At 40.5% G+C, this 25,554-nt stretch overlaps 1 protein-coding gene across 14 annotated transcripts in view; it reads right to left on the bottom strand.

Annotated features, from left to right (window-relative positions):
* Nucleotides 1-25,554, bottom strand: part of SUN1 (Sad1 and UNC84 domain containing 1) — a 140,115-nt gene that overhangs the window by 56,834 nt on the left and 57,727 nt on the right. For 7 of the 14 annotated variants that reach the window (XR_004541140.1, XM_033963963.1, XM_033963969.1 and 4 more), the window contains 8 exons: nt 22,274-22,396; nt 21,486-21,569; nt 21,020-21,130; nt 19,297-19,395; nt 13,685-13,778; nt 13,090-13,151; nt 10,146-10,291; nt 7,920-8,153 (listed from right to left, as the gene is read on the bottom strand). Coding sequence is in view for 13 of the 14 variants with exons in the window: in XM_033963963.1 (XP_033819854.1) it covers nt 7,920-8,153; nt 10,146-10,291; nt 13,090-13,151; nt 13,685-13,778; nt 19,297-19,395; nt 21,020-21,130; nt 21,486-21,569; nt 22,274-22,396 (953 nt within the window). In the remaining variant the exon portion in view is untranslated. The remainder of the gene's footprint in view (nt 1-7,919; nt 8,154-10,145; nt 10,292-13,089; nt 13,152-13,684; nt 13,779-19,296; nt 19,396-21,019; nt 21,131-21,485; nt 21,570-22,273; nt 22,397-25,554) is intronic. The other 7 variants (XM_033963967.1, XM_033963965.1, XM_033963966.1 and 4 more) reach the window with 7 other exon arrangements.

The following is a 25,554-nucleotide window of genomic DNA, read 5'->3' on the forward strand; positions in this document are numbered from 1 at the left end:
AGCTCGTGGATGGTGTCGGGGTGAACGATGCCGGTTTCACCACACTCGATGCAGGAGGGGTCGATACCGGTTTTGCCCGAACCGGGGAGGTATCAGATGAAGTGGAGGCTGAGGGATCCTTAGCTGCGTCCATCTTGAACATCGATTCCCACAATAGGCAACGCCGCTTGAATGAGCGTGCCGTAAGGGTAGAGCAAGGCCTGCACGATTTCGGGATGTGGTCAGGGCCCAAACACTGCAAACAGCGCCAGTGAGGGTCCGTGAGTGAGATCGCGCGTTGGCACTTGCTGCACTTTTTAAACCCGGTGATTGGCCGGGACATAGGCCGGAAAATCTCCGCCGCGAGGTCGAAGCCAGTGGGCCTGAGCCACGTGGCCGGCCCGTTCGACCCGCCGGAGGAAATAATCTTCTTTTTTTTTTTTTTTTTTTAACTGAAAAAGAAAAGTACTGTTAACTGTAATTAAAAGAAAGCGAAAACGCGGACAAGGAAGGCAAATTTAACTGAATTCAGCTAGCGCATGATGAAGTTGAACTTCTCAGCTCCGCGGAAAAGAAAGAACTGAGGAGACACGCCCGGATCTCCGGGCAGGAAGGCACCGGCGCATGCGCGGTGCGGGCATCTAGAAACTTTAAGTTTCTACAAGCAACACGTGCTTGTGAGACGTCCGTACCGGGGCTCTGTCTGATGACATCACCCACTAGTGAGAATACCTGCCTGCTTGTCCTGGGATAATAGGGTGTCTTTGCTACAAACTGGCGTATGTAGGTTTACTGCACCCCACAACTGTATATTCTAAAAGTCAGGCGGCATTTAACATTACCCATATGGCAAGGGCGGCATTATCGGGGCGGCAAATGCCGTCTCTGCCGTATGGGTGTCGCCGAATGTGGTATCAGCAATGTAAAAAAAATTGTATAAAGCGCTCACGGATATTACGCACATGGTTATTGTGCGGTTTGTAAAATCGTGTATAGCGCGCACGTTATATGTGTAAAAATACGGTAATCCCCCTCCCCCTAAACCAGGGGTGTCTAACCTGCGGCCCCAGTCGAGGGCAATGCAGTGTTTTCCTCTGCTGCCCCCCGGTGTTTACCCTCTTGCCGGCTCCCTCCTCTGTCTTGCTGCAGCGTTTGCGTGTTTGTGCGGCCCCAGAAAAAAATTTTCGGCCAATGTGGCCCAGGGAAGCCAAAAGGTTGGACACCCCTGCCCTAAACAATCACAATGTCCATACATAAAATATCTATAATTATCCATATCAATTATGCAAAGTTCATTAACCTAACATCCCCCTACCTCCCCCCTCCCGGATGTGCATATTTAAAGGGGAAAACACTATTTAAACGTTACAATATTTTTTTAATGGCTCCCAAATCACCTGAAACCTCTTAAAATTCCCTTTCTGAATGGCTAATGTCCTTTCCATTTTATACATATGACACAGTGAATTCCACCAAAAACTATAATTAAGCCTCATCCAATTCTTCCAATTGCGCGTAATTTGTTGTATGGCGACTCCTGTCATTATTAATAAAAGCCTGTTGTTCTTAGATGATATTTGGCTTTTAGCCCTCATTGACATACCAAATAATACAGTATCATAAGACAATGCCACTGGATTTTCCAACAAACAATTAATTTGTCCCCATATTGATTTCCAAAATGCCAAAATAAAAGGACAATAGAACAATAAGTGATCTAAAGTCCTTGCTTCGAGATGACAATGCCAACATCTTTTTTTTTTTAATTCTTTATTCATTTTTAAACTTTCATCAAGTGTACAAAAATTCATAATAAACACAATTAATTTGAGCACTTGAACATCTTATCATTATAACTTATAAGTACAAATGTAACCCTCTCCCCACCTTCCCTCAAAACCCTTAATCATTATAAGATCATATACTTGAAACCCTCCCCCCTACTAAATTGTGTATAATTAATAGAAAAATGGCATTCAATCATGACAAAAAGATGTTAATGGCTCCCATATTTTAATTACTCAATAGAGAGATAAGTTCCTTAGTAATCTGTGGCTAACAGGGACTATTTTTCAATTTTTCACAGCTATAAATCATTTAGAATACAAAATACTTGTGGGTGCAAAAATTATAACGATAATAAAATTATCTAAATAATTAGTGAAGTGCTCAGACCTGATAACCCATTTAGTAGTGATGTCACCACTATGAGGTTAACTAGGGGACCATCATTGCATTCATTTGTCCCCTGCCATCCCTGAATATTAAATACTGTATCCTAACTAGTGGTGGTACTTATCTTCGTCCAGGGGTTGTTCTTGTTGAAGGTGTTAACTCTCATTGGTGACTGGTGTCTATTAATGTGCTTGTGATTCTTTAAAAATGTTGTTAGTTTCTTAGGTGATCACCTAAGAAACTAACAACATTTTTAAAGAAGCACAAGCACATTAATAGACACCAGTCACCAATGAGAGTTAACACCTTCAACAAGAACAACCCCTGGACGAAGATAAGTACCACCACTAGTTAGGATACAGTATTTAATATTCAGGGATGGCAGGGGACAAATGAATGCAATGATGGTCCCCTAGTTAACCTCATAGTGGTGACATCACTACTAAATGGGTTATCAGGTCTGAGCACTTCACTAATTATTTAGATAATTTTATTATCGTTATAATTTTTGCACCCACAAGTATTTTGTATTCTAAATGATTTATAGCTGTGAAAAATTGAAAAATAGTCCCATATTTTAATAAAATTTTTATAATTTCCATTCTGTACCACTAATGATCTTTCCATTCTATATATGTGACATACTGAGTTCCACCAAAAATTAAAATTAAGTTTACTATGATCTTTCCAATTATTAGTAATATGTTGGATGGCAACTCCAGTCATAATCATTAAAAGTTTATTATTACACGATGATATCTGACTCTTTTTTCTCATAGACATTCCAAATATCACAGTATCATAAGATAACGCTACATGGTTTTCCAATAAACAATTTATTTGATCCCAGATTGAGTTCCAAAAGGCTAAAATATGGGGACAGTAAAACAAAAGATGATCCAAAGTCCCTACATCTAGATTACAATGCCAGCATCTATTAGACAAAGAACTATTTAATTTTTGTAATCTAACTGGGGTCCAAAAAGCTCTATGTAACAAAAAAAACCCAAGTTTGTCTCATAGACGCTGACAATGTACATCTCATTCTCCAAGGCCAAATTTGTGGCCATTGAGAAGCTGAAATCTGATGCTTAATCTCAATGCCCCAAATATCCCTAAGACCATTTTTAGGTTTTCTATTAACCAAATCACTAATAGTTTTATACCACTGTGTGGCCTGGTGACCCAGAAAGTCCACCTGAAAACATAGAAATTCCATACTGAACTGAGTATTAAGAGTTTTCCATTCAGGGAACCCTGCCTTAATGGCCTGCTTCAATTGCAACCAATGAAAACTTTGTGATTTATGAAGCCCAAATTTATGTTGCAATTGTGTAAAATCAAGCAGTTTACCATTAGAGATGACATCATTTAAAGTTCTAATTCCTGCAATTATCCAATGCTTCCAAACGACCTTGAAACCGCCAATTTGAATCTTGGAGTTTAGCTATATGGATTGATTAGTTGATTTATTAATAGGAATAGTTATTAAGTTACTAACAAATCTTAATGTTTTCCAAGTATCCACTAAAATTCTATTTTCTTTGTATAATCTGGGCATCTTGATACTGAGAACATGAGAAAGATGTAAAGGAAACATGAGTCGCCATTCCAAATATAACCAATCAGGAGTATATTCAATGAGCTCCGGGAGGACCCAATACATACCTTGACGCAAAATATAGGCTTGATGATACCTATAAAAAGTTGGGAAAATTTACCCCACCCTCCACAATTGGCCTTTGCAACGACACTAAAGCAATTCTGGGATTTTTACCAAGCCAAATAAATTTTGTCAAAACCCTATTTAATTTTTTATAAAAAGATTCTTGAAAGAAAACTGGTAACATCCCTATTTGGTAACAAACTACAGGCAAAATCATCATTTTAACAGTTTGTACTCTTCCCCACCAAGATAAATGCAAAGGATTCCATTGCTCACACATTTCTGTCACCTTTTGTAATAGACATTTTTCATTGTTTCATCCACTGTTTTTGTAATCCAAATTCCTAAATATTTAATAGCATCTTCCTTCCAAACAAAAGAAAATGCATCAAATAAACCTTTTGTACAATGTATATTTAATGGAAGAACTTCTGATTTATTGGATCCTCCCAGAGCCCACTGACAATATTCCAGATTGGTTCTGGTTAGAATGGAGACTTATGTTTCTCTTGCGTCTTAGTCATGTAATTAGTATCAAAATGCCAAGGTTATATAAAGAGCATAAAATATTTATGGATACCTGGAAAACTTTAAGATATATAAGTAATCTAAACATAGAAACATAGAAAGATGACGGCAGAAAAGGGCCATAGCCCATCAAGTCTGCCCACACTACTGACCCACCCCAAGTCTAGATGCTAGTGAATCGTCTTACGTAGGGATCCCACGTACATGTCCCATTTGCTCTTAAAGTCAAGCACGCCTGTGGCCTTGACTACCTGCACCGGAAGCTTATTCCAGTGATCTACCACCCTTTCCGTGAAAAAATACTTCCTGGTGTCACTCCTAAATTTCCCCCCTTTGAGTTTAAGCGGATGCCCTCTTGTGGTCGAGGGTCCCCTGGGGAAGAGGATGTCATCTTCCACCTCGACACGTCCTGTGATGTATTTAAATGTCTCAATCATGTCCCCCCTCTCCCTGCGCTCCTCAAGAGTGTAGAGCCGCAGTCTGCTCAGTCTCTCTTCGTAAGAGAGACCCTTGAATCCCAAGATCGTCCTAGTGGCCATCCGCTGAACCGACTCGACTCTAAGCACGTCCTTACGGTAATGTGGCCTCCAGAATTGCACACAGTATTCCAGATGAGGTCTCACCATGGTCTTGTACAGCGGCATTATGACTCCTGGTTTCCGACTGACGAAACTTCTATTGATACATCCCATCATTTGCCTTGCCTTGGATGTGGCCTTCTCTACCTGCTTGGCAGCCTTCATGTCTGCACTGATGACTACTCCCAAATCTCTTTCTACTGAGGTTCTAGCTAATGTTACTCCATTTAAGGTGTAAGTTCTGCACGGATTTTTGCTACCGAGGTGCATGACCTTACACTTCGTAGCATTGAAGCCTAGCTGCCATGTCGAGGACCAGTTTTCCAACGTACGAAGGTCCTGTGTCATACTATCATGTAAAACGCTATCACTTACTATGTTGCACAGTTTTGCGTCGTCGGCGAATAATGTCACTTTACCCTGTAGCCCTCGTGTCAAGTCCCTTATGAATATATTAAAAAGGAGAGGACCCAGGACCGAGCCCTGTGGCACTCCGCTGGTCACCTCTGATGTTTCAGAGAGGGTACCATTGACCATCACCCTCTGAAGTCTACCACTTAGCCAATCATTGACCCATGCAGTTATCGTCTCACCCAACCCCATTGATTTCATCTTGTTTAGTAACCTGCGGTGTGGGACGCTGTCAAAAGCTTTGCTGAAATCCAAATATACTATGTCCAGAGACTCTCCTAAGTCCAACTTTCCTGTTACCCAATCAAAGAAGCTGATGAGGTTGGATTGACACGACCTACCCTTGGTGAATCCATGTTGACTAGGATCCCTAAGATTCCCCTCATCCAAGATAGTGTCCAACTTACGTTTAATCAGTGTTTCCATGAGTTTACATACGATCGATGTGAGACTCACTGGTCGGTAATTTGCTGCCTCTGCCCTACATCCCTTTTTATGCAGAGGAACAACATTCGCTGTTTTCCAATCCAGGGGGACTCTCCCCTTCTCTAGGGAGAGATTGAAGAGCATGGCTAATGGTTCCGCCAGGACCTCGCACAGCTCTCTGAGCACTCTTGGGTGCAATTCGTCTGGACCCATGGCTTTGCTCACCTGGAGTCTTGACAATTCGCTGTAGACATCAGCTGGTGTGAACTCAAAATTCTGAAATGGGTCTTCCACGCTTGGCGTTGCTTCCAGATGTGGCCCATTCCCTGGAGCCTCGCAGGTAAAAACCGAACAGAAGTATTCATTCAGTAGTTTGGCTTTATCAGGATCTGTTTCCGCGTAATTCCCATCCAGAGTTTTGAGGCGTACTATCCCGTTTGTGTTTTTTTTCCTGTCCTGTCTAACTCCTATTCCAATAAGTAAATCAACAACTCAAACGATTTGGTTAAACCCCAAGATCAAAATTGGCGGTTTTAAAATCATCTAGAAGCATTGGATGATGGCAGGTATTCATATTTTGGAGGATGTAATAAAAAATGGTAAGTTGCTGGAGTTTTCACAATTGCAACATAAGTTTAGTCTTAATAAATCGCAATATTTTAGATGGTTGCAATTGAAGCAGTCCATTCAGGTAGGGTTCCCTGAATGGAAAAATCTTACTAATTATCATAGTTTGGAATTCTTATGCTTTCAGATGGATTCAATGGATCATAGAGCCGCACAGTGGTATAAATTAATATCTGGATTTGTAATAAAAAACCCAAAAATGGTCTTAGAGACATTTGGAGCATTGAGATAAAGCATCAAATTAATGCATCTCAATGGCCATGACTTTGGTCTTGGAGGTTAAGATGTACGGTGTCAGCATCTATGAGACAAACTTGTTTTTTTCTTTTGCATAGAGCTTTTTGGACCCCTGTTCGTTTACAAAAGATAGATAGTTCTAAGTCTAATAGATGCTGGCATTGTCATATTGAAGCTGGGACATTAGATCATCTTTTATTCTATTGTCCATTTATTTTATCATTCTGGAAATCAATTTGGCCTCAAATTAATAGGATGTTAGAAAACCCGGTAGCCTTGACATATGATACTATTTTATTTGGAACAACTATGAGAACAAGAAGTCAAATTTCGTCAAATAACAACAAACTTTTGTTTATTTTAACTGGAATAGCAATACAACAAATAACATACAATTGGAAAAAATATGACAGGTTAAATTACAATTTCTGGTGGAATATGTACAAAATGGAACTCACCATCGCAACGCAAAAAGGTTATGTGAGTAAATTTCAGAAAGTCTGGGGACCGTTAACAGATTTTTGTAATGAATGATTAACTTTTCCCATGATAAGATATTTGATTAGAGGGGAAAAGGGGTGGGATTTTATTTCTGATTATTACATAATATATCAATATTTGAATGAATTCACAATAAAGATGATTTTATGTATTATTGAATTGGGAGGGAGGGAGGGAGGGATGGGGGATTATTATATTTAATAAGAATGATATAAATTTAGATTTCTTACATAATATTTAACATTATAGAATACTAATTTCCTAATGAAATGTTAAATTTGATGCTAATATGTGAGTTAATCAAGTGTGTATCTTTAAGTTTTATATGAGTTTAATTGATACACTTGTTGTAACATACAAAAATGAATAAAGAATTTTTTTAAAAAAACAAAAAAAAACAAATTAAAATTCTATAATATTTTAAATATTATGAAAAAAATCTAACATTTATATCATTCTTATTGAATCTAATAATCCCTCCCCCTCCCTCCCTATTCAATAAATCATAAAATCATCCTTACTGTGAAATTATTGAAATACTCATGTATTATATAATAACAACAAGTAAAACCCACCCTTTCCCCCCCTAATCAAATACCTTAACATGGGAAAAAAGAACTATTATTATGACCTGGGGAACCGTGGACAAATTTTGAAACATTAAATGAGATGTGAACTGAAAGTTTAGGAACCACTGGTCTAACCTATGCTCTTGAAGAAAATAAAATAGTTAACCTATATGTTATAAATATATCCCAAGGAGCCAGTAAATCAAATCATCACATATTTACCATTGTGTCTGTGGTCACATTTGGCTTCACTTCATGAAAATGCTGATTTAGTATATTCATGATCATTGACGTCATCCCACTTTTATCATTCATGTGATAAACTTGCTCCTGAAGCTTTTGAAGCAGCAGTGTAAGTCTAGCATAGTCTTCCTCATGGTGACTGCACTTGTCAGATAGAACAGCAATCTGTTTTTCTATCTCTCTTATGTGACCAAAATCAAACTGCTGGATGATCTTGAAAAAAATTCCAACACACCTAAACATTAGTAAAATGTTATTACATTACATTGTACTTATAGACCGCGTAGCCATTAGTTAAATGCGGTTTACAAAAGATTACTAACAATGGTCACAATGGGAGAAATAAAGTAAGTTAAGTAGGCAGATATTTTGTAAAAAGATAGGTCTTCAGTTGTGTTCTAAACTGTTTGTAAGAATAAGCTGTAAGAAGGAATATTAGAAATTCTTTATCATGAAGAGCAGCTTGGGACGCTAACTTGTGGTTTAGAAATTTCTTACTTTTGCAGCCCTGAATAGAAGGAGAGTTAAACAAGGGATGAGTTTTTCTATTATGTCTATGGGAATCCAATTACATATTTCATAAGACAGCAAATAGTTGTGCAAATAGAATGTCTAAAAAGCTGTAAGACAATCAACCTGTACTATAAAGCAAAGATATGTATCTGTACCAGATGCTTTCTAAAGACAGCATGCATATATTCTCACCAGTGGATAGCACCATGCACGGAAACTGGTACAGACACTACAAATTCGCTGCCACTTTAAATTTTAGGCAGTGCCCATACTGTATATGTGTCAGTGCCTTTCAGCCTAATGGCTCATGGGACCATCAGTTCAGTAAGAAAGCTAAGAAGTCAACTAGGGGAGGTGAGTGGGTTGTGAAAATATGCCTGCTGTCCTTGAAGAAATAGCTGGTACAGGTAAGTACCTAGCAATTTTCAGCCAAGCCACAAGGCAAGAGTATGAAGACATTTTGGACTGAACAAGAAAACTCCAGGGTCAAATCCTGGCTGAGAACTAACTGGTCCGAGGTAAAGAGGGCCAGTCTGATCCGTTACAAGCTAGTGAGAGTTCTGGCACATCTTCAATGAGAACCTCAGGAGCCTCCAAGCAGAATTATTCCTAGAATCTCCTGAACTGTTATTGTTATGGCCACAAAAGGACCCCAGTTTGAAGGGTTTATTGAGGTCAGGAGTGAGCCCAGGGTTATGCCTATCTGCCTAAAACTGGTCGCCTCCCCTAAGACAGGGTGCAGCCAAGGAGGTATACTAGGCTCCTTCTTGGTGCTACTCGGAGCTGAAGAGAGTGAGTTTCTCTCCTAAGTGTTTGACAAACTTCTCCAGATCCTCCCTAAAAGACAGATGACTCGAAGGGAAGTAGACCCAAATGTTTTTTTTGGAGGCTGTGTCCGCTAACCAGTAGTGCAGGCAAAGCCAACTTTGGCCCACCACAACTAAGGCCACAGAATGGGAAGTTATTTGCACCAAAATTTAAAAGGATATTCACCAAGAAGGCTGCTTTGATTTCAGGCACGTCACCCCTGGGGATTTTGGCAGCTGTTGCAACCAGCACAAAATGGCTGTAGCTTCATAGCTCTCCTACAAGCTGCCTTCTCATGCCATCTCCTTGAGTGCAGAGCTCCCTTCCACAGTGATGATAGTCTTCTTGGTTACAACATAACCATAATGTCCACCTTGGGAAACCAACTACAGAGGAGGAGAGGATACAGCTTGTCTAGCAATTTGACCCCCAGAGTACTCCAAGAGTCCCCCACTCTGCCAACATCATGCAGAGGAGTGCCCTCTAAGGGTTCAGAAGCAGGCTCAAAACTACCCATGGTAAAGTATATATGAGTGTAAAGTATATAGGAGAGTTTCTTAGTGAAAGTCCTGCATGTAGTTAAACTATTACAGCAGCACAGTCTACTTTCTGTCATCTGGTTCACACACTTAGCCGTATGCATAGGAGCCAAAAAACAAACACTTGCTATCTTCTTGACTCATAAAACTTGACACGTAGAGCCAAGTACTGTGATATTTCTGCTATATAGTTACAGTTATTTACAATTAATGCAAAAAACATTATTTACAACCCCCCCCCCCCCAAAAAAAAAAAAAACACCAAACACAAAAAGTGAAATGATCTATTCCTTTTTCAGGTAGTGCCTTCTCAGTTTGATAAACAGTGGAAGGACATGAAACCTACTTTTGGCGGCAGATTTGAATCTGAAATAACAGGGTTAGGCTGAAGAGTAGATGCAGGCTCCTCCATCCACTGTGCTGTAAATATGCTTGTACCATTAAAGATAGGTACCAGAGAGCGCAAACCTTCAATGCCCCAGTACCACAAACCTTAGGAGAAAAAACAAGAATAGAAAAATTGTAGACTAGAAAGATGGTAAAAAAAGATTAGGTTGTTACCTTGCTAATATCTTTTCTAGTAGATAGGTCTGTCATTCTGAACAGTAAGGTATTCTCACCATGCCTGTGAGCTATGCAAAAGGAATCCACTCCAGGTTTCTAACTCTACCTCGTTCACCAAAGGGCTCTGCTCCCCTCTTCAGTTTGTAGGTTTCTAACTCCACCTCGTTCACCAAAGGGCTCTGCTCCCCTCTTCAGTTTATACCAAAGCAAGCGACAGCCCTATATAGGACCAGATAAGGTTTAGTATGAGGAGACTTTCCAAATTATAAATCTGTTCTGCTCTGAAAGTACAAACAAAAATGGTTTTAATTGAAACATTGAAATAACCATACCAATCAGAAATATTTATGGAACACTAGATTATTCTTCATACCCTTAAGGTCTGACTGTCATCAAACTTCTGATTGAGACAGTAGGCAGGCAGAGAAATAAATGACAGGGCAAAGTTCCAGAATGACACACCTATATATTAGAAAAGATATAAGCAAGGTAAAAACCTAATCTCTTTTTCTAGTGCAATAGGTGTGTCCTACTGGACCGTAGGGTATACAAAAGTAGCCCCAGAAATCTAGGGTGGGACCTCTAATCATAACACTGAGGACCCAAAGACAATGTCCTTCTGTGCTTCATTCACTCTGTGACATCGAGAGCATAAAGACTGATCCCTCACCTTCCAAGTCCCTGTCAGAAAGATCCCCAGGGACCTGGACAGTTTCTACCAAGAATCCTGATACACCCTGGAGCCCAAGTCCCTTTATGTGAACCCCCCTAGCCCGCCGCCAGACCTATGAGGATCTCGGCTATCGAAATAGGCTCTCCACATCAACATAAATTCAGGAGAAAAGCCTGTACTATGCAGCTCCGAGTCCCCTTTACATATGTAACTCCACCTGATATCTTTTGGGAGTCGTGCTTTCCCCACTTTTATGTTTAGAAACATGATGGCAGATAAAAGGCCAAATGGCCCATTTAGCCTGCCCATCCGAGAGATCCCAAGTGCCTATCCCAGGCTTTCTTGAAATCAGACACAGTCTCTGTCTCCCCCACCTCTACAGGGAGACTGTTCCATGCATCTACCCCCTTATTGTAAAAAAGTATTTCCTTAGATTACTCCGGAGCATATTACCTCTTAACTTCATCCTATGCTCTCTCATTGTTGAGTTTCCTTACAAATGAAAGAGACTCGACTCATGCACATTTACATTATGTAGGTATTTAAACATATCTATCATATCTCCCCTCTCTGCCTTTCCTCCAAAGTATATAGATTGAGATCTTTAAGTCTGTCCCCATATGCCTTATGATGAAGAACACATACCATTTTAGTAGCCTTCCTCTGGACCGACTCCATCCTTTTTATATCTTTTTGAAGGTGTGGTTTCCAGAATTGTACACAATATTCTAAATGAGGTCTCACCAAAGTTTTATACAGGGGCATCAATACCTCCTTTTTCCTATTGGCCATACCTCTCCCTATGCAACCTAGCATCCTTCTAGCTTTCGCCATCACCTTTTCAACCTGTTTGACCACCGCTGGTCTGGGGCTCTTGGAGGGATTTTCTTCCAGGAAACAGCTCCCCCCCTAAAAGTACCTAAGCACTAGAAACAAGAGGAGGCTAAGCCCGACACTCCTGCCTCCCCTTCACATGCTGCATAGCACAAGAACTCTCCTCCGGCATCCATCTAGCACAAATCTGGCATGAATTACGGGTTAAAGAGCCTGAGGCAAAACAAAGCAATTTGAATGATCTGGAGAACTTTGAAAAAAAAATTGGGAACTCCAAGATAGCAGCGTTTTAGCACTAAAATACAGCTGAATAACGCTTTAACTACAAGGTTAAAAAAAACCTCAGAAAACAAGAATTTAGATGTTGGGGCCCTATAGAATGTGGCAGAAACCCCCCAAAATAGGTTTTTCAAACCCCCAACCCAATTTTGTCCATAGGCTGTAACAGCCTTACTCACTGTGCAAGGTGCTCTGAAGGTGCTGTAGCTTGCCTCAGCTCTAACTTGTAGTTGAATCTGAGAGAAGAGATCTTGTCTCAATCAGCCAGTCCTCTAAATGCTGAGATCTTCAGGCTGCAAGTTGGACTGAACTCAGACTGATCCTCAACCTCCGCAGAACCACACACGTGAAAGGGGGGAGGTGAAATTGCAGCCAGCACCTTGATGAGCCTAACAGTTTGCACCTCAAGCCCCTGCGAATCAGTAGGCGAGCTAAGCAACTAGGAATATGGACCCCGAGTTCCACAAAGTTTTCTGCAGGCTAGCCAAACAGGTCCCAAGGGATTAACCTGCCAGTTGCAGATACAAGTCTACTTTCCCAGGCAGGCAGAGCTTTCTCCCACACTGGGGAGTTCTAGTGCACAGAAAGTCACACAAAAAACAAACGCAGAAAACACAAAATAATAAAGAAATATACAAAGCAGATCAGAAAGACACCTTCTGGCTCATGTGCAAAAGGAAAAACGGAAGGTGGCAACAGAGCCCTCTGGTGAAGAAGGTGGAGCTGAAAACCTGAAGTGGATTCCTTCTGCACGGCTCATGGGTATGGAGGGGGGTGGGGTGGGGGGTGGAATACCCTACTGTCCATTACGACATACCTATTAACTAGAATAAACCTGCTATTCCAATCCTATTTATTACTAGAATGGCTTTTTATCAGCACCTCAACAGATGGTATTTGAACACTGACTTCAGCAACAAAATGCAAATAATGGACTCACCCAACAGAAGCAGCAAGAGAGGAACAAACAGAAGCAAAAACTTTCCAATTTTTCGGAGACATCTGGAAAGAGAAAGTTTAGATTTAGAAAGGTGACACCATAAAATGAATAGCCCTTCACTCCCTCTCTCTACTTCCTGCATCTATCCAAAGCATGAAAACAGTAGCCATAACAAGTAGAAGCAGTCCGCACAGGGGTCCTGTATACCAGTGCATTCACAGACCCTAGTACTCTGCACGAGTACCCAGTTTTATCAGGAAGCCTACACAGGAGGATAGAGTGAGGCTTAATTCACAGGCCCTTATGCTGCCTGCTGCTTCTAGTTAGTAAAAGACTAGTAAAAGCCCCATCTAGGCTCCTGACCCAGTTTAGAACCACCATTTTACAGCAATTTTAAGTTAGGTGGTCTCCTTATATATGCCCTCCAGAGACCGCTGGCTAAAAAAAACATTTGCAAGGGTAAAACCCTTATAGTACACAACACTATAAATTTCTACTTTAGAAACGTAACCTTTTAAAAACCAAAAAAACCATGCTTGTCTGTGTGTGTGTGTGTGTATGTATATATATATATATATAAACATAAAAAACTAACCTTGTAAGGAGAAATACATTGGATAAAGAAATCAAAGTAACAAGTTGGTACCATCCAGTTCCAAGCCACCGGAATGTTCTTGAAGCTGCTTTCCCTACAGGGACAAGAAAAAAAGAGAGATTAGGTTCTTACCTTGATAATATCTTTTCCAGTAGATTAGATTAGCATGCTGAACCTTAGGATAATCTGTCCATTCTCACGAGCATACAGATGTCAACCATAGGTTTTGAAACCTTCTCCTATTCCCGGGAGTCTGCTGCTCCCCTTCAGTTTGTTCCAAAGCATACAAGAGCTCCAGAGTAAAAGAAAGGAGAAGGAGGGACATGGAAAACGCACTGAAACCAAGGATCTGATCTTTTCATATAATGTTATAACAGCCAATAATGAAACTGTAATGTATAAATGAACAAACATTACCACTGAACAGTAAAACATCAAATAAAAGCAACAGCTTAAATATTAGTAAAACTCAATTATCTCCACTGATATGGGACCGATTCTGAACCCATAGTCCGACTGGCAGAGAAGTTTTAGCTATGGAGAGGCCCATGATGCATAAGACAGAAACAGGCGCATCAGAAATTATCGGGAGGGGCGGTTGGCAGCATCAGAAATTATCAGGCAGGGTGTGGGGGGTATCAGCATACCATTCCTATCTATCAAGGTAGGAATCTAATCTCTTTTTCCAGTGCTGAACCTTAAGGTCCTATGTAAGTAGTCCCTGAAGTCCCATGTGGGAGAGAGAAGCTTGCTTTTAGTACTGAGGATCTAAAAGCAGAATCCTCATGCGTTGCCACAATCACCCTATATGTTTATTTATTTAAAAATTTATATACCGTATATTACCTATATGGTTTACATAGCCACAGTCATAAATAATGGACAGTATATACAAATTAAATGGTTACAAAAATACTTTGCTATAAGAATCAACTCATCAATCTAATAAATAAAACATATAATTTAGTGAAAGTGTGTAGGAAAGATCATGTCACAGATCTACGAGTATATACGTTCTCCAGACGTATCGCCCTCAATTTCACCCAAGAAGGCTGCTCCTCTGATCAAATGTGCTTTCAATAATACCAGCGGTTGTTTCTCATAGACAATGTAAGTGGAAATCATTGTCCTAATCCACCGTGAAATGGTGGCCTTGGAGGCTGGTCTGCCTCAGGTTGACTCTTTAGTAAGGGGAGTCTTTGGTAAGGACAAAGATGGTCCGATAGAAGAAACTCATTAGTCACTTTCAGGTAACGCAAGAGAACTCTGCAGACGTCCAGCAGCTTTAAAGCCTTGTCTTTCTTCTTAGAACCCATATGCTGATAGGCTGGTAGCCTGAAGGGGAGCCTGCTAAGTGTAGCCTTGGAAGTTGAATTGCCTTCCCATTGTCTGCGTTGGGCAGAGATGGAATAAGTAGAGACTCTCACCATGACTCTAATTACATCATAGAGCGTGTCAGCCATATAGTCCACACCTGCCAGCACAAGCTGAAGTAATAGCTCAGCTGCTGTCATGTCCAGGGTTCAAAGACATGAATGGCAGGCACGTGCTATGAAAGAAGCATCTAACGCCGCCATGACTCTTAGGACCAGAGCCTCAAACTGCCTCTTGAGGACCATAGCTACACTCCAGTCCTGTGTATCCTTCAGCACAACTCCTCCTTCACTGGTTAAGGACATGCGTTTAATCACCTGTGCCACCAGGGAATCTACCTTTGGCATAGCAAACATTTGCTGGAACTCTCGATTCATAGGACACAGCCTAGTCATGGCTTTTGCCCCTTTGAAGGAGCCTTCCGGGACCTCCCAGGGCTCTATAACCAGGAGGTTCTGGGTGCCACAGAAAGAGCATGGGCTGAAATCAGAACTAGAGAATGACACGGTGGCGGTTTACCCGTGGCCACCGCATTTTAGCCGCGGGTCACCCGCCGAAAACGGGGAAGAAAACTAGCAGTCGCTGCGGCGACGGGGACAAGGCCATTCACCGCCCGCGGGGCGGTGAATGGTCTTGTCCTCGCAGTGAGGCATGAAGGATCGCGCGGTCCCCGCAGCTCACACCCGCCTGCCCAATCGATTCTAGTGTTTAGCTAGCTCTCTCCCTTCTCCTCACCTTAGTTTGTAGATTTTCTTTTTCGGCGACCCGCACGCGCGGCTGCTCAGTGTTCAATCTTCTGCTCTGACGCAACCGGAAACAGGAAGTTGCAGAAGATTGAACACTGAGCAGCCGCGCGTGCGCGGCTCTCTGATAGCGTGCGGGTCGCCGAAAAAGAAAATCTACAAACTAAGATGAGGAGAAGGGAGAGAGCTGGCTAAACACTAGAATCGATTGGGCAGGCGGGTGTGAGCTGCGGGGACCGTGCGATCGCTAGTGTTCCCGGCTCAAATTGGAAGGAGGGAGTGAAAGGGAAAAGGATTCTGGGCCAAGGGGATGAAGTCGGAAAGAAAAACCCACAGCAGGAAAGAAAGGGAAGGACTGGCAGGTGAGCCAGATGCTAGAAGCAGGGGGGGGGAAGAAAGAGGGAAAAAAGCTAGATGGGGTTGAAAAGAAGAGACACACTGGTATGGAAGAGGAAGATAGGGGAAATCTGGACACAGGAAGGTAACAGAAAGAGGGGAAATTATGTGCATGGGGCATAGGGACAGAGACATAAAGGGGACATGCCATGGGGATGGTATATGGACACAGGGGGGGCAATGACAGATACATAAGGGAGATATTAGAAATGGAGAAAATAGGAGCACAGAAGCGAGATGGTTTGTGGGGATGGGACAGGGACCGAGCTCGCAGGCTCCAGTGGCTTGCACAAATTACATTGTAACGTGCCATGAAAATAAGAGGGAGGAAGGTAGATAGATAAGCCACGTGAGAGGAGCTGAAGGGCAGTAGAAAGGAACAGATGGTAAAGGAGGGAGGGAAGGGTGGTGGTGGAAAGGAATAGGACAGACATTGAAGGAGGGTGGAGAGGAACAGACCCCGAAGGAAAATGTGGAAGACAGAGTGGGAAGAAGACAGATACCAGACTATGCGGGAGCGGAGGGAAGAAGATGGGTGCTAGACCAATTGGGGGGGGGGGGGGGGTTAAGGGAGAGGCACAGTAACAGCAAATGGAAGACGCAGAGAGAAGACACACAGTGGATGGAAGGAATTCAATGAGAAGATGTGGAAAGCAGAAACCAGACAACAAAGGTAGAAAAAAAATTTATATTTATTTATTTATTTTTTGCTTTAGGATAAAATAGTATATTAGTTGTGTTGATAAAAATTTATAAACAAAGCCCTGCCAGCTGAACATCTCTTTCTCTAGTTCAGCAGCAGGAACTTTGATTTATAAGAAAGGAATAAGCTAAATATTACAGTACTAAGGCTTATATGGATGCAGCGGGGACGGTGACGGGGCGGTGAATGGGATGGCAGTGGCGGTGACGGGGCGGTGAAAGGGATGGCGGTGGCGGTGACGGTGACGGGGCGGTGAAGGGAACGGCGGTGACGGGGCGGTGCAGAGGATGGTGGGCCGGTGACGGGGCGGTGACGGGGACAGATTTTTTCCCCGTGTCATTCTCTAATCAGAACCCACTCAAAAGAGAACACTGAGATGACTTGGACTGAGGTGGATCAATCTTGAGCTCACGAAGAGACTCAGTAATGATGTCTGGCTGGGCCAAAGACTTGAATAGCCACCTTATGGAGGGATCCTCTCCCGGGTCCACGGCTGGACTCCATCCTGATCCTCAATAGAGGAGGCCGAATCTCCCATCAGGGAGGCCTCGCTTTGAGACAGTAAGAGGATCAAAACTGAACTTTTATCCCCTGAATCCCTGCCTGACAATCAGAGTCAGGGAGGAGCTCCATTCTCATAGAAGCAGTGCTGTGAGGATTCTTAGAGGTGTGCGCCAAACTCTTCGATGGACCTTAATTGCATATTTTGGTCTTGCACATATAGCTGCCAGCGCAGATGAATGAACTTTGGGGTATAGGCCTTAGTAGACACTTCTCCTTCCCCTTTAGAAGGGAGGAGATACTTCTTTAGGCTGAGGAACCGCTGTGCCAGTTTGGTACACAGTGCCACTGTTTCAAGTCTCCTGGGGAAATTTTTGCTCTCCTAACAGACTCAAAAGCCATAGTCCATGGTACCACAGGCCATGTGGGAGCCAAACTTGACTTTTCCACCTCTCCACTTTGCTCAACGTGGCACGTGATGCAAGGGCCCTCTTCCGCCACCATCCTTTACAAACAAGGCATGATATAAGAGTTATAGAGACCGAGGACTCCATCACTGGCATTTCGGAAGCAAAACGAGGTGTTTTGGAGAAGTTTGAGAACTTAGAAAAAAAATCAGGAAAATGCAAGATGGCCACCACTGGTGAATTTTAGTGCTAAAAAACAATTTAAAAAGCACCTCAGGACTAATTAAAAACCTCAAAATACAGGATTTTGGGTGAGATGGACTAAGGCCCTAGCTGTAGAAACAGTTAAAAACAACTTTTGAAGACTCCCTGATATTTCACACAGGCTGTCACAGCCTTACTCACAGAAAAATGTGGTGAGGAAATGGTGCTACTGCTACCTGCTTCAGCTCCTCTCAGGTGTAGCTATTCTAGAAGAAGTCCTCTGTTTTCAGTCACTCAGCCAGTTCGCTGACCAACCATCAATCCCCCCAGACCTCTCATGAAAAGAGTGGAGGGGAAGACAAAACACAACCGGCACCTTGAGCGCCCCAAAGGAACACCATTAGTGCCTAAACAGCCTATGCTCCAGCCCCTGACCAAGTCAAAGGGGCAAGCAAATACCAGGGGAACAGACCCTGGGCTCCACTAATTTTCAGCAGGCTGGCTGAAATAGGCCCCCTAAAGGATACACCTGCAGATTTAAAATCTGCTTCTCTCCACACAGAGTAGACCCTTATAGAAAGGGATCTTTGATTTCACACAAAGAGACAGTGACTAGAGTGAAAACCCACAAACTATTGCAAAATAAAACAAGAAATGAAGCAGATCAAAAGACACCTTTCATTCTCATCTGCAGAAAGAGAAACTGAAGGAGGCAGCAGACTTCTGGGAGAAGGAGGATATTTCAAAAGCTGTGATTGACATCTTTCTGCAGTATGCTCGCTAGAATGGCCAGCGTACCCTATGGTTAACATGTCATTTCTATTGCACTGCAAAGTCCATTAGCTGAAGATGCTGCTTCATACAGTAATGAAGCGGAAGCAGCAGAAGCCATGCAAATGTTTCAGTTGATGCTTTGTAGAGTAAACAAGAATACTATAGCAGACAGTTCCAGATATGCACGTAAGAGCCATTTACAACATATCCCACTGTATGAAAAACACCTTACCAACTAAATACTATGAACAAGTAGAATTATAGTTGGCAACAAAAAATAAAAAAAAGTTACAAGCCAGTCAACAGTTTTTCTTTTTATCAACTACATGCAATGTGTTTATCACTTGAAATTATATGAAATGTTGCTTGAATTCAGGTCAGGCAGAAAGAGCAGAGCACCTGCATGCAAAGTCTAAACTGTTATCATATACTAAGAAAGTAAAAGGCCATGCACACAGCATATTCAGCGAGGAGGATTGTGGTATTATGCAAAATACAAAATCAAATAACCTGGAGATACAATGGCAAACCAAAGGAACGACAACACCTTGCTTGACACAAGCCATCCTGCTGCTCCTACAGTTCGCAAGCATTGTAGTAAATAGTAACCTATAAACAGATGAAGAGCATTTGGATACATGTCCTGTAGAAATACAACTAGTATTTGTGGCAAACATACTGATGAAGACCACAAAGGGGAATAAGTTTCAACTCAGTGTCGCTTGGGAGATGTCCAACTATAACGGTAAGCAATTTTTCTATAGTAGCTTATAAAGGAAACAAATACAATGGTGTGCCAATGACGACAACAACAACAACAAAAAAATCAGAGCGCAGAAAAAGTTAACACATAAGGAATTACTCATCTGGCTCATTTCAAAGGATTTTACTTTACTATCACCCTAGATATAAAATGGCATAAGTCAATTTTCTCAAAAAAATAAAAAGAAACCCCACCATATGATTGCAAAAACAAATTTTCATAATTATATATTATGCAGTATTAAAATTGATATAGGAAGATTAATAATATTTTAATCTTAAAAAAATATAAGGATGTCACAGAGTTTGTAGTATATTTGTATAGACCCCCAAGAGCCTTTTGTGAATTTGGTGATAAGGCAATTTTTTCCCCAAGATAAGGTACATCTGAAGCAGCCCAATGACTTTAAGATTGAGGCTTAGGTGCCTATGCCACAAAGGTGAGAAGTTTTAAAGAAAAAAAGCTCTTTGAAGTGCATAGATCTCAAGAGAAGAGAAACAAATGAAAAAATTAAATGTGTTAAAATGAAGCCAATTTGCTGAATTACCCAGAATTTGGAAGCTAACAACTAACTTCCAATAAAGCTACATGAAAACAGATTTAAGTGCTCTATACATCAGCTTAACATTCTGTGAACATCCAAACACAGCAGTGTATAGGTATCAGTTAAATATCTCCCCCTCCCCCCCCCCCACACACAGAAAAAGTTATCCCACTGGCATCAGAGGACAATCACAGATGTGGGATGCTGCAAAGCAGCTCAGCAGCTATGGCTATCATTGATAGCTAGATGAGACCTATAGCGTTTTCAACTATTGTGTACCTATGTTTTAAAAAATACATTTTCAACTGACCAGACTACACTAAATGATGAATGCAGAGTAGTTCTGGACAGAAGTTCACATCATCACTACTACTAGATGGAATATTCGCTTCATCTGAAATTGCTAATACCACCATTGTATCTTCCTATCTTTTCCTAATGTAGTCCAAAGCTCAAAAACACAAGGTCATTTGACCCAAGCATAGTTGATTGCATATTCTTAAAATGACTAAGCTGCAGTTCTTTTAGGTTATGTTCTCATTAAAATACTATTTAATCCAAATTAGCAATTTTCAACACCGCAGATAATTTTTACATATAACTTAGGTTAACATGAGGAGCTAAAAATGGAGATGTTGATATATTTTATATGCCTATTGCATCAATATGTGCTTTTACCGAACTATTGCCATTTAAGGATATTTTAAACATTTCAACTAAAGTAGAACTATGACTGGTTTAATGCAAAATCACTGGATACCAAATAATGTGGCTCAGAACTGGTTAGTAAAGCATATGATCCATTTTGCACACAGATACATAGCAAAAAATAAAAACCAAGACAGGAATCGGCACAATTCATTGGTAATTTTGACGAGGCAGAGATGAAAAACAAAAGAGAAAAAAAGAAAAAGGTACAAATCAACCTGCATAAGAAAAGATGTGCCAAAAGCTTCTTGCTACCCTTTTGGATCTTGAAGACTGCATATGGGTTGTTGTATGTGTTTCAAGATGCTTCTTCCCCTTACAGTCATCACCTGTTGATTATGGTAACAAGCAATTAATGTAACAGATACACAAACATAGACTCAAAACAAACCATGAATAAGTAAAGTGCAAAAAATAAAGTCTGGCCACATCACAAAAACATTTCTCTAAAGAAAAATGCTGACGAAGCCAAAGCAGAAGATAATGTTTATAAAGATTACCAGATGTTTAGAAAAGAGCTATTCATTGGAACACTGATTTAATTTGAACATAGTGCTAATATACAGTATCTTCAGGATATTAAAAAAAAAAGTTGATCAAGCTAACTAAAATCATATTCCGACACCCAGAACTTCAACTCTGAAACACAGTATGACAGCGTACATCTACCACTACTATACTTACACAAAGACTCCCCAGTTAAAGTGAGATGGCCATCCTCTTTGAGAGACTCTTGTACATTCATACTTCCACAGAAATTCGAATGAGCTGCAACACACGTGCAAAAGAAATACACAAAAAAAGCAAAACAAAACAAAAAAAAAATCCCTTACAATAGCACCAACTTTAACCATCTACAGTCATGCAGCTTTCATATTTGCATGTAGCCTAGACAACAAAAATTCACGCTACCCATTAAAATTTGTTTATGTACAATGCAAGTCCACCTGTATACAGCATCAAAACTTAAATCTAAAGATTGATAAGAGAATAAAGGTTTAGGTTTTTTTCACTTCAAAGCAAATACACCCTCGAGATATAGATATAAAAAGAATACTGTCAGTCTGCAAACAATTAAGACACACACAACTTGATGACTAAAGCTCTATATAGTTTTAAGCCACAAGAGGGAAAATATTTAGATTTTAAAATATGACAAAAAAAAGGTCTATGGGCACATGGAATGTGCCATAACAGTAGCTAACACCAAAACAATTTCAATGTAAGATAGCATCAACATAAATGAATAAATACAGTAATAGGCCCAACAAAACCTGAACTATTATGCTTTTTGAGAGATTACATAAAATATTGAGGTAAAGCAAAGGAAAGCTTGAGAAAGCAGCCCAACTCCTGCAGTGTAAGAAACCATAGGTGAAAAGGAAGAGGCACGGCACCGAAAGAGAGAATGCCCAAAAGGTTGATATTTATGTGGGACAGAAAAAAAGAAGCTTTTAAAACATACTAAATACCTTTAATTTCACAAAGAGGTTTCATCAAAACCATTTGAAAAAGTTGTATGAATAACGATGTTAAAGATGTTGCAGTATTTTTGACCAGCTGAAGAGTTCTAGTCATGTAGAAAGCAATGCCTCCTATTGAAAAAGCGTGGATAAAATTATTTTTCTTAAAAATACAAAAAAGAAAAAAACAACAACCCTCAAGCCACATACACACCACTGTACTGCATATACTGAATTAGAGTACAATGGCCATACAAGCACTTAAGGCTCATCCTCCTGCCATGTATAATGCTTATTACCATGAACTCCCCTACAGCTTGACATCCAGAGACCTTGCATCATGAATCGTGCTTCCAGATAGATGAATGGCTGCATTTCAGAATAAGATGCAAGCTATGGTGCTTTGCATGGGTAAAGAAACTTGGCTTTGTGTAAGGGCTTAAACTTATGAAGCACCAACAAAAACAAACGTGTAATCATAGACGAATGGGGAAAGGAGAGGCCTCTTTTCTGGAAGGAGTAATGAATACTATCTTGTAACTGGACGTCGTTTAATTTGATGTTTTTCTATTTGTTATAGGTTTGTACAAAAATTCCTTAGAAACAGCAAGGGTTATTCAAAGTGGAAGTTCTATCAAGACATACATAGGTCATGAGACCCACATTGCATGTTAAAAGATCTGGAAATGGGTTCTGAAAAGGCTTTTGAGCATACAAAGTTATTAAATCTATGTGGCATTAGTCCAGTGCCTCTTGAATTTCCTAGATACACTTCTAGCTAGTTTGATTTTCTAGAATACCATGAATGAATATTCATGATATATATCTGCTTAAATTGGAAACTAATGGTATATCAAATTGCCTCATCAATAATCATTGTGGTAATTCCAAAAACCTAAGTGGCTATTAGGTGTGCCTCCTGGAGATTGACAAATACTGTATTAGACTAAATGTCATTCAGTTAAGTACTGAACAACTGCCTGAAAGAGAAAAAGTGGAAATGTTTTACGACTCCAAGCTATAATGGAGGGTAGGGGGGAACCACCAAACACAACACATTCTTGGGAAACAATTTTTTTTTCAAATCAAGAGAAAGTAAAAGACAGAAGATAGCAGAAACTGACTCCTAAGGAGGGCAAGAGCTTTGTTTTATCTTGAGGGTAGATTTTAAATGTCCAATAAACTAAATTTCAACTTCACAAGAGGCAATACATAAGAACTTTAGATAAGTAGCAAGACACTAGTTTGGTGAAATCTGTGGACTAAGTTCTTACATTGAACCCCGCAAATCTTTTAGGTATTTGACCTTAGATTAACATTACTTGAAGAGCTTAGGCTCTGCCATGCCCCACTAAGGAGAAACGGTGAGAAACCTGCCAGTTATTTAGGGGTGGTATATTTTCCAAAGGAAATACCAGGTATGTTGGTGACAAAACAAGTTTGGGGGAATCCCAAACATCAGTTGCCCCAGATAAAAGATGACCTCTCTCTTGCAATTCAATAAATGAAGTGCAATTCTTCCCTTATAAGCATAAGCGAAAAATACTGAAAGGTTTACATACTGATTAAGCTACGTATAGTTCAATATTACTTACAGCAGTGTTCTAAATCAGTCCTAAACTTCTATCATGTTGCAATGAAATTTCATAAAAGCTGAATAAGTCATTAAAACTTGGAATTTATTAAGTAAAGCTATGACCAAAATATGACTTCCCAAAGAGGATCAAAAGGTAGCCTTCATCAGATAGAAGGGAAAAAAAATCCTTCTGCACTTTGATGCTATAGAACACTTTGTGGTGAAGCACAGCTTAAAATGAAGAAAGTTTTGCATAAACCTCACAAGTGAAGGCAGACTTGTAGCTGCAGCTAAAAAAAAGCCCCCAAATGTAGTTTCATCCTCAAATAGGATGCGGTTCTAAACTGGTATGGTTCATTAATGCAGAGAATGGTTGACACAGAAAATGACAAAACAAAAATCCTAAATAAATGCCTAACCAAGGGCCTCTTAAAGGGAATTAAACAAAAACAGATGAAAGGGTTCTGGTCTCAAAAAGTCTGCACAGAGATGTTTTCTGGCATGCTATGGCCTTACTTGCCCCTACAATCCATGGTACATTACCTCCATGCCCTCCAACCTATCCCAACATCTGCTAGTCACTCAGGAGATAAGCATTTAGCCACGTCTTGCCTAGCTTTCAAAATGCAATTCTATGTACTCTGAACCAACTTCATAGGTGGCATGTTTTTCACATTGACTAGGCCCTGAAGACAGATTTCATGAACAGGACACCCGAACATAAGGCTTTATTTAAAACACACAAGAAAGTTATTCTTTATGTGAAAAGAATGAAAATATAGCCGAGGTCCAGAAATTCTTCATTAGATGACTTGGCCAAGATAAAAAGGAGCATTAGTGAGAGAAGCCTGGTTTCCCTGGTTCTAACTGCTAAGCTACTCCACCAGATTTTATATTAACTTTTTCTTTTGGCAATGTGGCTGAGAAAAGCATGGTTTTAATCATCTCAAACTTTAAATCTGCTAACCAGAATATTAGGAGATAATAATATTGTTCGATACAAATACTACTTTAAAAACGGATGCCATTACAGTACTTCTAAATTCAGAGGATTATGGCCTACACTAAAAGAACTGTACCTGCAAATCACACTGGCTAATTCATGGTTTAAATATATACAAAGGCTTAGTGGTAAAACAATAGAAAATTAACCTGAATGCTGAACTATGGAACAGCAAGAATTAAGAGAAAGACAGTATCATTTTGAGCAGCCTACCTGCAGATGTACTGAGCTTACTTACTGCACTTGTAATGGACTGTAGGCACAATTGGGAACAGAACTAAGAAAAAGAATAAGCTTGACACAGCAGTGTATGGGATAGCAGAGCTACTGTAGACAAAACACAACTTCATAGAGATCAACAGCAAAGCCCTAGGGACCTTGGCACCCAGATGTTTGGGTAGTGGCCTCATTGATTTTAAGTGGCTGCTTGGAATACTGTAGGTCTGTGGCGTGAAACAAGGGTTAGAGGGGTTGTTGCCTGTTGAATTATGTGGGAAAATGCCCAACATGATGATAAACAGAAGACAACAAACATCCTCCAGTGGGTTAGGCTGCTATGGCTGGTTCATACTACCATGAATAATTAGTCTAAATGGGTAATTTTTCCCATATCTGCAGTCATCTACTCTGTAAGACTTCTATCTAGATTAGGCTTAAGAACAGTTAAGTACTTCTACTGCAGGGTGCCCACACTTTATGGGCTTGCGAGCT

This window comes from Geotrypetes seraphini, chromosome 11, assembly GCF_902459505.1.
Source record: "Geotrypetes seraphini chromosome 11, aGeoSer1.1, whole genome shotgun sequence".
Taxonomy (NCBI): domain Eukaryota; kingdom Metazoa; phylum Chordata; class Amphibia; order Gymnophiona; family Dermophiidae; genus Geotrypetes; species Geotrypetes seraphini.